The sequence below is a fragment of the Hyaena hyaena genome, unplaced genomic scaffold (assembly GCF_003009895.1).
Source record: "Hyaena hyaena isolate Hyena2069 unplaced genomic scaffold, ASM300989v1 scaffold_694, whole genome shotgun sequence".
In the NCBI taxonomy this organism is placed as follows: Eukaryota; Metazoa; Chordata; class Mammalia; order Carnivora; family Hyaenidae; genus Hyaena; species Hyaena hyaena.
The window spans coordinates 816,953-829,077 of record NW_024081327.1 but is presented as its reverse complement, the minus strand read 5'-3'; the positions used below and the strand labels follow the sequence as shown (position 1 = coordinate 829,077).

General features: G+C 38.1%; 1 protein-coding gene across 1 annotated transcript in view; it reads right to left on the bottom strand.

The window, feature by feature from the left end:
* Positions 1-12,125, bottom strand: part of PKHD1 (PKHD1 ciliary IPT domain containing fibrocystin/polyductin) — a 488,222-nt gene that overhangs the window by 210,494 nt on the left and 265,603 nt on the right. The window contains 2 exon segments of the mRNA XM_039217466.1: positions 4,333-4,461; positions 11,054-11,119. Of these exon segments, the coding sequence (XP_039073397.1) occupies positions 4,333-4,461; positions 11,054-11,119 (195 nt within the window).

Here is a 12,125-nt window from a genome sequence, read left to right as displayed (position 1 = left end):
CAGAAAATGGAAATAGGCAATTTACCCTAAGAATTTTATTGAAAAATTATGCTATTCCATTTGAATAATGATGGGAATGTTCTACATGTTTCCTTTATTAATGAATTAAAATACACAAAACACCATAAAATTATATTAGAGGTTCAAAAGTATCACTTAAATCTTCTTTACCAGTCACTTTCATTTTGTAAAATCAGCAGTTCCATTAAAATCGTATTATGTAAAAATGGGTTTTTACTGTAATAATAGTTATTACCTATTTAGCTCCCAAGGATGTTGTGAAAATTAAATAATAAACCATTGGAAAGCAAATACAAAGTGTCGCTAATACCAGGGGCCAAGAGGGGCAGCCAGATGGAAAAATGAAGGAAAAGAGCACCTGATACATTAAAAATCACAGCTTTCATCTCTAATTCCATTACTGTCAATAATCTATGCAGTGGTCATGTGTACTGTTATCTCATTTAATCTTTCTAACATTATGGCATATATATTAATTACAGCCCTCATTTTATAGATGAAGGTCAGAGAAGTTTAAAACTTTTCCAATGTCACACAATTAGTCTGGATCAAAATCTACATGTGAACCCAGGTTTATCCTAGTCAACAGCCCACCCTCTGTATCCTGAAGCATTACTAACTCCCTAAATGCCTTTGTGTTTCCTAACTGACCCTCAGATTCTTACTCCATTTTTTTAAGGTCTTCTTCCTCCATGAAGCCATCTCTCTTCCATTCACCTGAGACATTTTGATTCAAAATATTTTGATTCAAAACACTTCTGTTGCTAACTCCAGCTATTTGTTGTATTATTATGTATTCTGTGGGGTTTTTAAAGTTTATTTATTTATTTTGAAAGAGTGCAAGTAGGCAGGGGAGGGGCAGAGAGAGGGTAAGAGAGAATTGCAAGCAGGCTCCCCAGGGTCAGTATGGAGCCCGAAGCAGAGCCTGATCTCAAGAAACCCTGAGATCTTGACCTGAGCCAAAATCAAGAGTCAGATGCCTGACTGAGCCACCCAGGTGCCCCTGTGTTTTATTGACTCAGCTAAATCCCTAGCTGTGTGAGGTCATGGCTGTATCTGACTTGCCTTGGGAGCCCCAGATCAGGAGCACCTGGTACAGCGCCTTGAACACAGTAAGTGTTCTGTAAATGTTGCCTAAATGGAATTGGAAAGAAGTATTAACTTGAATTACAACTACATTTGATGCCAGATGTAAAGCACATGCTTTTACTAAAGGCTCATTATATCAGATACCTCTCTGTGAAGTTTCTCCGGTTTTTCCATGTGTATGTATCTAATGGGGATGTGGTGAGATTGAATTCTTTGAGTATCTGACATATGCTAGGTACTTAATAAATAGTTGGGTGTTTTTTTCCTTTTTAATTCTAAGTGAAGGAGACAATATGAACAATAAGCAGAGAACTATAAATCTTGTATAATATGTAATCTGATTTTGGATGAATCCGAACAGACAAGGCTGGTAAATTTGTTTCTTTGTTTGTTTGTTTGTTTTAAGTGATACTATAAGGAGGGCTCTGGAATCAAACTGATTTCTTGCTGCAGCCTCTAACTTGGGCAGGTTACTCAACCTCTCCATGTCTCAGATTCCTCAACCATAAAAGGAGAACAACAAGATTCACTCATAAAGTAGTTGTGAGAATCAACTGAAAAAATCCACGTAGAACATGCAGCACAAGTGAAGGGCACACATCAAGCACTCAAATTATATTTGCTGCTATCATCATCATCATGATCATAAAAATCTTAATTCATAGGTATCTACTCAAATGAGAAGACATTACTTTTCACAGACATGCTGTGTCAAACCCATTCAAACTCAAAGATTTTAATTCTAATATTAAATTATGGGTGGCAGCTTTGAGATTGTGCGCTTCATTCAAGCAATATTTGTGGTCTTTTTGTGGCACACTAGAGAGAACAAACTTACTTGATTCAAAGAAGACTGGGAATGAAAGAAACCAAGAAGGCCAGGTAAAGGTCATGAATACAAAACCACAACTAGAAAGAGAAGGCAATTTCAAACTAAAGGGCCATCAGAGGCCAAAATACCAGGGTTTGCCAAAAACTCGAAGGGAAAGTAAACCCAAACACCTCCTATGTGAGACCCCAAACACAACAACGGACCCAAATGCTCACTATAAGATCATTTGTTGGAGTTAAAAGATAGCATATTAGGGAAGAAAAAAGTGGGAACAGGGTAAGAGCAAAAACTTTACTACATATTACATACTCGTTTTCATTCACTTATCTTTCCGTTTGAAAACTAGAAATAATGAACAATAACTGCGTGATTTAAAATCTTATCTGATTCTCACAATAAGAGTGGAGGACCAATGGAAAGATACTTTCTACATCCAACACCTCCCCCTCACACCCCATTTTTTTCCCAAAGCACTGATCTGTGGTATTTTTTATTCTATTTTATTTCTTGATCTGTGCTATTTAAGAGCAGTTTCATGGAGAATCCAGGTCCATCTTATAAGCTGACCATGCATGAACAAAGGAATGAAGAGTGACGGAGAATGCCAGGGGCTCCCAACAATCAGGGCACACAGTGGATATAGTCAACTGCAGTGCCAAGCAAGATAGCTAACATTACTCCTCTCTCAGCATAAAGGTCCCAACGGATACTAAAAACTTGGCAACCTTCAAAAGCTTCACTTGCTTCCTGCATGGGGTGGGGGAAACAGCTTGCTTAGTGGGAAAAACCATAGCCCAGGGCCAATCCACTGGCTATATTCATCAAAGAAATGGCTGAGACGGAACAGATTTTTCCCTTCCGTATGGGAATGACTCATGAGCTTGTTTATTCAAAAAGTTACATTCTCCATTAAGAGAGGTGGATGATAGGGGAGTAGGATGATAATAATAGTTCAAGTTCATACTGGCCAGCCTGCCCTCTCCTGTCCCTCATCTCTCTCTGCACAGTTAGATTGGCACACCACCAATGGCCAGAAAGTCATTACCATGTTTTTAATCATTCTGCTTCATTTTTTATCCTAAATAAAACAGCCAACAAAACTATTCTCTGTCATTTACTCTTTGGCCTCTTAGAAAGAGAATGCACTTGATTGGTTAAGAATTACAGGGTTTGTGTCAGACTTCTGGGGTTAAAATCCTGACCGCTGACCTGCAAACTGTGTCAACCTGGGCAAGTTGCTTAACTACCCTGGGCCTCTGTTTCCTTGTCAGTAAAAATAGGAATAATAATAATAATACTTATATCACAAAGTTATTATGAAGATTGAATTAGTTAACACATGGAGAATAAATTTTGCCATGCTGTGAGTTATCAATAAATATTGGATTTTATCATTGTTATCACTTCACAGATTACCAAACATTCTTTTTCCAGTACAGATGTTTTTTAATTCAGTATTACCTTAGGAAGTTCAAATTAACCCATGAATGAAAGTAGGTCTTTTAGGGGACAGGTATTTGTTCTTTGAAAAATATCTTCTTCTCAGACTAGGGAGATTTTCTGGGAATTTCAAGAACTTGCTCTTAAGAAAGAAGAATTTTGAAGGCACCTCGCTGGCCCAAGCAGTGGAGTATGCAACTTGATCTTGGGGTTATGAGTTCAAGCCCCATGTTGGATGTAGAGATTACTTTAAAAAAATAATAATAAAATAAAATCTTAAACAAAAAAGAAAGAAGAATTTTGTAGGTATGAGTGTGTTTATCTGAAGAATTATCTTTCTTCCGTACGTGTACATATGTGTATATGGAAGAGAATTCTGTCATCTAGATGGATGATAGATACATACATACGTAGACTTTTACTTTTCTGTTTTACTTATCAATTTCTGTTTCCAGTATCTCTGACATATCATGGCAACAGAAGAGCTTATTCATCATCTTTTCCATATTTGAAAGATTCTATATTGAAAGGTTAAAAGTTCTATATTTAAAATATCCACAAAGACAAAAGAAAAGAAGGAATTTGCAAATTGCTTCCTTCCATTCACTCTATGTCTTTCAAACATACGGACACTAGACTTTGCTGAAAATCTGTTCTCTGACATGTAAGAATAATACCCTAAGAGTGGAGTATTCTACCTCCTTGTGCCACTGTGACTATTTATTCCACCTTTTATGAAGGCAAACTGAGCTATTTTATGGATTTCATAAGATTATGAAGTTATTCACCTATATTAATTCAGAAAAGAAGATTGTAGGTACAGATGCCTACAAATAAGAATGCCCACATCCTTTTTTTGTACAATATATTTAAATGACAGATAATTCCCAATCGGATTGTCCTGGTTCAGTCTGTCTGTGATTATTTAATTAATGGACTGTTTTACTCACTGGGTAAAATCAGGACGTCATCCCCAGGATCTGGAATGCTATGGTTGTATCCTCCCCAGCCTTCTTCAATGCCTGTCCATGCTTCCGGAAGGGACCATTTTAAAGCTGATTTAGGTGCAGAGGTAGAAGCTACAAAAGTAGAAAAGGCAACTCTGGAAATCTGAGTCACTATAATAACTTGCAAATTCTATCATTATTTTAGGATACTGATGGTATTTTTACCTCCCAAGGTAGCTGCCTTTTGATATTTTATAACCTCCCAAAAGTCATTTTATCAATTACAAAGCAAGTAATTATTCAATCCTTCAGTTACATCTACTTCTAGGGAAAATATATTCTACTTTTGTTATCAAACATGTGTGTTTTACCTTATGTAAATATGACATATGCTTATCATGGCACACTAGAAAACACAAATACCGGAAGAAAAAATAGTAATACTTACCCATAATCCTACCACCTAGAGACAACTGTCAATAATCTTATATTTGCATTTCCTTCCAGAATTTCTTGGTGTTTTTATATAATTGAGATTACATTATATATGCAATTTATATTCAGTTCTTATTCTACTTAGCTTAGCAATTTTTAAGATACATTTTCTAATGTCATTAAAAGCCCTTGTCAACATAATTTTAATGGCTACATAGTATCTATCATATGCAACGTCTATAATTTCCTTAATCCTAAATGTCTGGTAGTTAGGATCTTTCCACTTTTAAAATTATAAATAATTCAGTGTTAAATATCGATATACAAATCTTCCAGTAACAATGATTTCTTCTTAAAATAGAATCTTGGCAATGGAATCACTGAGTCAAAAGGTATAATCTTCTCATAGCTCTTAATGCACGTTAAAGGCAATGTGTAGTAAATATGGACACCTTTCATTGCCGTTTACATACAGTTCATATGTTCCAACTGGTTTTTATCAATTCTGTCACTGATGGTGAAATGGCATCTCCTTTTCAACCATCCACCCGCCTCTTCATCAGGGAATTGTAACATAAATCTAATAATATCCACTGGGGACTGCCCAGTATCTATTACGCACAACACCATGTTGAAATGTTCCCACATTGGGGCTCCTGGGTGGCTCAGTCAGTTAACCTTCCGACTTTGGCTCAGGGCATGATCACACGGTTCGTGGGTTTGAGGCCCACCTCAGGCTCTGTGCTTATAGCTAGCTCAGAGCCTGGAGCCTGTTTTGGATTCTGTGTCTCCCTCTCTCTCTGACCCTCCCCTGCTCATGCTGTCTCTCTCTCTCTTTCTCAGGAATAAAACATTAAAAAATTTCTAAAAAAAGAAATGCACCCACATGTTCTTTTCTGAAGTATGATCCCTAGCACAGAGACAGGGCAGAGAGAGTCTCTCAAAAGAGGATGAGAGGATTCACAGATGATAACAAATGTTCTCACAGTTTTAAGAGCTCAAATAATGTGATATCTCAGATGACTGGGTGGAGGGTGCAAAATCTCATCCATTACCCTAATTTCACAAACATAAATAAGGAATGCCTTCTCTACCAAAATTTCCTAAAAAGTAGGGATACAAAAAAGGGGAGAAAAACATCATTTTTACCCCAAAGGAGCTAACAGTGTTGTGTAACTTGTATAAGTAAATAGTGGAAGGATAGAGCTCTGAAGGTGTTCTCTTTAATGGTACCTAAAGAGAGAGGAAGTGAGACCTCAATAGAGGAGCCTTCCTGGAGAGGGAACTACTGAGCTGCATTTTAGGCTTGGCAGTGATAAAGGTAAAGGGGATTGTGCGGAGACAGACAGAGGGCATGATCATGAGTAAAGACAAGAGATAAGAGATTAAGTAAAGGGTCTCTAAACAGTTTGGTGTTGCTGAGCCACAGAGCTGGGAGGAGTCAAGTGATGAGGCTGGAGACATAATCAGAGATCCAGGCCTGATGGCACAAAGGTGGTAATAAATATAGAAGAGACAGAGGTGACCCCCAGGTTTCTAGCATAGGTGGTAATGAGCAGAGGTGTCCATTAGAATAGACATCGATGAATTCAGTTTGGGCCATAAAGAATTTGGGGTATCTTTGAAAAGGCGTGTAAGTGGAGATACACAGTAAGCAGGGATTAGATATGAATCTGAGGAATGGGAGAGGGCTCTGAGTCAAAGAGATGGATTTCAGAGTTGTATCTGAAACTCTGAGGATGGTGAGGATACCTCCAGAGGATTACAAATGAAAAGAAAAAATGCTTAAGGTCAGAACCTTGGGGAACGCCCAGTTACTTTGTCTACTGGAACCCAACTCCCTCATAATCATGGTCTCATTAAAGCCCTTGGGTAAGTGAAAAGTAAATAGATTGTGGTCAAGTAGAAATCCTAAGGAATTTAGAGGCACCTGAGTGGCTCAGTCGACTGGGTGTCTGACTTCAACTCAGGTCATGATCTCACGGTCCATGGGTTAGAGCTCCATGTCAGACTCTATGCTGACAGTTCAGAACCTAGAATCTGCCTCTGATTCTGTGTCTCCCTCTCTCTCCCTCCATGCTCACACTCTGCCTCTCTCTCTCAAAAATAAACATTAAAATTTTTCTGTAAAAAAGAAAGAAATCCTAGGGAATTTAATTAGCACCAAATCGACACCCCACCATGGGAATCAGGCATGGTCTCAGCACAAGTCCCACTCAGAAAGAGGCTTTATAAATGTTTTATAAACACCAAGACTGTAATGCCTAGTTTCCTCCCAATTTTGCCTCCTTTGTTTGTATTCTAAACATTCAGGTGGGGACGGGGTGAAGGCTTTGTTGAAATAGCCACTAAGTAGCAACACAAAGGACAGAAAGGGATGTTCTGATGCCTTGTTTCTAGTGATATTTCGAAAGGGGAATGACCAGTTTCCTTAAAACCATATACCACGCTTCAAAAACCCTTTGCATCACAGAGGCTAGAAATGAATTCTTCACTTTGTCATCTTCACTCATATATGAGAGCTGAAACCGTCTTTAACTGAACAGAATCTTAAAGTAACTACTAAGAGTTGTGATTATGAATGAATTTGATCATTCTGTACCATTCTGCCTTAAGATAAGAACACTTCATATGAAAAGAAAACCCATTTGAGTCTCTTGCAGAGTTACTAGATTTCTATAGTGAATATCAGGCTTCTATGTCCCTATTACTAATGAAGAAAGGTGGGGAGAGAACGAGAAACCTACTAGAGTTAAAAAAAGCAGCAGTCAGAGACATGCATAAAGAACCAGGCGAGAGGAATGTTTTGGAAGCCTAAGAATAAGAACATGTCCAGAAAGCAGAAGTGATCTTGTTAACAGTGAAATTCTGATAAGAGAGTGAATAAGGAGTGACTGCTGAATTTGGCCACCAGAGCATGGATGACCCAGATGAGAGTGGCTCCAGTGGAATGGATTAGGTGGTCACCAGTGTGGATTACAGCAGACTGAGTGAAGCACTGGAGGGAAGGAAGGGAAGTCACCGGGCAGATAATCCAAAAAACTTACTGAGGGATGAACACTTTAGGATTAAAGACCTTCAGGATTTGATTGGTCTTCCTAATCTTTAGATAAATGAGTCTTACCTTGAAACCAGATTCCATGAATTTTGGTCAGGACCAACACTTATGAGGAAGCCTCATCTTGCTTTCCCCTACAAATCGGTCACTCAACAACAGCCACAATTGAAGGTGATCTCTAACTTGATATCTGAACCAAACATTGCCCTCTCCCCTTTGATCCTTCATCCACCAAACTTTTTATGGCTCTGCATCAAGACACTAGTCTTTTGAGAAGTTTGCAGCAGAGATATCAACTAGAGGAAGATTCAGTATCCATGAATTTTGTTTTGCTTTGTTTTATTTTAATTGAGAGGCACTGACCAGAATTGGCCAGCAAAAGAGAGGCTAACAACACAAAACAGAGTCATTTACTGATGGGACAAAGTTCAGAAGATACTGAAAGGGATGGATTAACTGTAAATAAGACAAGGGCTGACAGAGTCTCAGAAATGTGAGGAAAGGAAATAAACTTAGCTCTGTGGGGATAGAATGGCAATTTAGGAAGAGAATATATCTGATCATCCGAATGTTCTCATATGACTATGCACCATATTTCCAGGTACCTCCCACTGAAAAGACATCATTGGGGTAAAGGCTCTTCAGAAATATTTTTGTCTTCTCCCCAAAGTAGGTTTTCCTGCTCATTTTCTCCTCTCCCATCTTTTATAAAGCACTGTGGATATTGAGAGGATATAAGTAAGACCACAGTGTTGGAGGAACATGAATGACCTGCACTGGGGTGCTCAGACACCTGGATATCCTCTTGACTCAAATTAGCACAAATCCTCACCACAAACCCAGTAAGCATCTCTACAACAACTGACTTCACCACCACCTCCACTGCCTCTCCCCAACATTGGTCCATATATGCCCTAATTTCTGCTGGTTCTGGAGTTTCATGTCCACAATGTCCCCACCGTGATGAGCACAAATGTACAAGCAGAATGAACCTTCGATCAATTGAGTGAACTAAGATACTCTCTGCAATAGAGCACCTTAACCCAAAATATATCATCTGCATTATACACTCAAGTTGAATCTCTGAATGAGTTAACATATAGATAGAACTCCATTCATCATTCCATTGTTGTCATAGAATTTTTATTATTGTAATAATTTTACTGTCTTTCATAGAACTTTTACATTAAGTAAAATACACACTCATATTTAACTTTTGACATTAGCAGGGCACCTTGGTGGCTCAGTCAGCTAAACATCTGACTTTGGCTCAGGTCATGATCTCATGGTTTGGGAGTTCGAGCCCCACATTGAGCTCTGTGCTGACTGCTCAGAACCTGGAGTATGTTTCAAATTCTGTGTCTCCCTCTCTCTCTGCCCTTCCCCTGCACACACTCTGTCTCTCTCCCTTTCAAAAATAAACAACATTAAAAAATTTTTAATTAAACAAATTTTGACATTAGCACTTATATCCCACACCATAGGAAACAGGGAATATCTTAGAAGTATATTACTATTTGAAATTTCATCCTGATGAATGGTAATGTACTTCTGTAACTCTCCGTATTTTCGGACTGTTTTCTGCTCCAAATTATATATGCTAGCAAAACTTACTACATATAATTAATTTTAGTCTAGGTCATAAATTAGTATATGCCCAAAAGGTCACTTAAACATCTTAGAGTTTATACGATATAAACTCATACAGAGTTTATATGGCATAATAAACACTGAACTGAGTTAGGTAACCTGAGCTCTCATCCAGGCTCAACCACTGAGAGGAGTGACTTAAGCAAACTAATCTCTAGGCTTCCATTCCCTTATTTGTAAATTGAGGCAATTGGATAGGATAGCCTGTGAGGTTCTTTCCCTTAATAATATTCTGTAACTCCACGAAGCTTTCTATTTACGTAGCATATCGTAATTGATAGGTCAAGTGAAACATCTTCCAATTAAACTGAACCCTGCTAAGAAGCTCTGGATGTTGCCCACCTACAGCCACCTTCCAAAGAGTCCTTAATACAAAAATCTTCCTACTAAGTGCTGAATGGCATGACACCTTGAGTATATAGCTGGTTAAATAAGGAATGGTCACTCACAAATAGTCCAGTCCTCTGAGGGGGCGTGGCATGAGAACTACAGCCAATAGATACGTTCTCTACAAATGGAGACTGACCCAAGCAATTGGAAATTTGAATACAGAACTGTCAGAGAGAATTCCAAGATCCTTTTCTTGGTAATAGTTATTTTAAAGGAGATTTATTTACTGATTATTTAGTCATTTGACTGACTCCCCATGCAACCATAAGACACCATGGAGTCAAAGATTATTGCTCATCATTGTATCCTTCTACATCTTGCACAAGAGACAATAAATAATGCATTCTGAGCCACCTAAAGGGGAAAAAAAGGATAAAGGACAGGGGATATAAAGAATAAAATGTTATGGCAGCCCAGAAACAGTTATGAAAACAAACAACCACATTCATCCCAGTCTAATAACCATGGAGTGGTAGCCATCAGTACGTCTAGTTTATAGTTTTAGTCTAGTACCTTTTACTTCCATTTATTTATTAATTTAAATGAAGGAGTTAGAACATTTTCTGGTTAGCATGGGCTCTGCTCTGATGTAACACACAAAAAAAAGCCACTGGAAATCAAAGGAAGACTTGGCCTTTGAAAAGATTTGTCTCTGATGCAAATGCATAAACTGACTCAGGATAAACAAAAACAAACAATGAAATACATAAGAAGGTGTTTATGAGTCTTTTAGTCTTTGAGGATTCAGCTTTTAAGAGTTAGAGAGATTTCACAGAACCATCTGACTTTTGGAGAAGGTTTGTTTACCCTGATGTCCTGAAATTACTGGGAACAATTAAAGTTTTGAGATACCTTGAATTTTTCTTTCCATTTGGTAGAAGCCTAATGGCCCATCTGCAGATCTGGACTCCTGTGTGCACATATGGTCCATAATTTATGAAATGTGCTTATTTACATGTTTTAATTCTTACTTTCCAATGTTTTGAAAGGCACCCGTCTTATACCTTTCTTTGAAATGCAGACACCTTTTTCAGCTATAGGGGTGACAATAGGGAATCATTAGTCATGAAAGCATTAGGGCTGATACCTGCCTGTTTATACACAATTCAATAGAAGGAATTTCTAGAACTATTATTGGAGGACATTCTGCTGTACCAGGCACTTCTGTTTAGTGAGTGGGTTAAAACTCACCTGAAATAGTTGGGGGTACACCTTCCTTCACCTGGAGAGTCACTTGAACTTGGCCTTCGCCTGAAACTGAACACAAAAAAAATCACAGCGGGGATGCGACATAAACAGCATCTTAATACAGTAGATACTCATATGTGATAAAGTTGGCTTTATGCTAAATTCCTCCTAAGTAAATTTTCAAAAAAAAATGAAACACACACACACACACACACAAAGTCCTTGTTAGTTAGTCTAACAATTGATTTCCAACATTTGATTTTGATTGCTTTTATTTGATTAAACTTAATTGCAGGGAGGTCTCCAAGAGAATTGACACATAAATAATTAGGGAGGGAACCCTTTAGCCATATGTTCTTTGGAGGCCAATGTTGGTCAGCAGGGCACACCTCATACCCTATTTCCTCTCCATCATTTTGAAGGCTTGGCTTTTAGAATTCATGTGTTTTTCAATAGAGTTCAGATCACCCATGAAATGTATTTGCTTTACCTTTATCCAAACAAATTGTCCCTTTAACGAAGGCTTTTTTTTTCACCCCCCTTTCTCCTCCATCTTCCAAACCAACTGAGCACATTTAAAAGGCCTGGGGTTCATTAATTTTAAGTGTTCAATAAATTAGTGGAAATAATCAAAAGGCCTGATTCTTTCTGATAATGACAATTTGATGTCAGTATAAACCAGTAGATTAAGCTGGGAACATATGCTCCTTTGCCAAGAGAGGCTGCTATAATTAAATAGTGAATGCATCTACAAGGTGCTCTCACGCCTGATTAATTAGTAATCAGGTGCGCCAACTCCACTTTTCAGTAACACCTTGTCTCTTATTGGTTAATTACCTTTCTGCCTTATCAGATGTCCTGTGAACCAACACCTCCCACCACTGGAGGGCCCAAGGCTGTTGAAGGCTGAAGCCTTGAGGACTTGGTCAAACTTCACTTGCCTTTCCGGTGAACCATAAACCCGTTCCTACATCACAGGATGGAGTATACCAAGGATCATTTTGTCTAATTACAAAGCATACACTTCAGAATATTACAAAAAATAATAGTAAATAATCCCCAAAGAGATCCATGA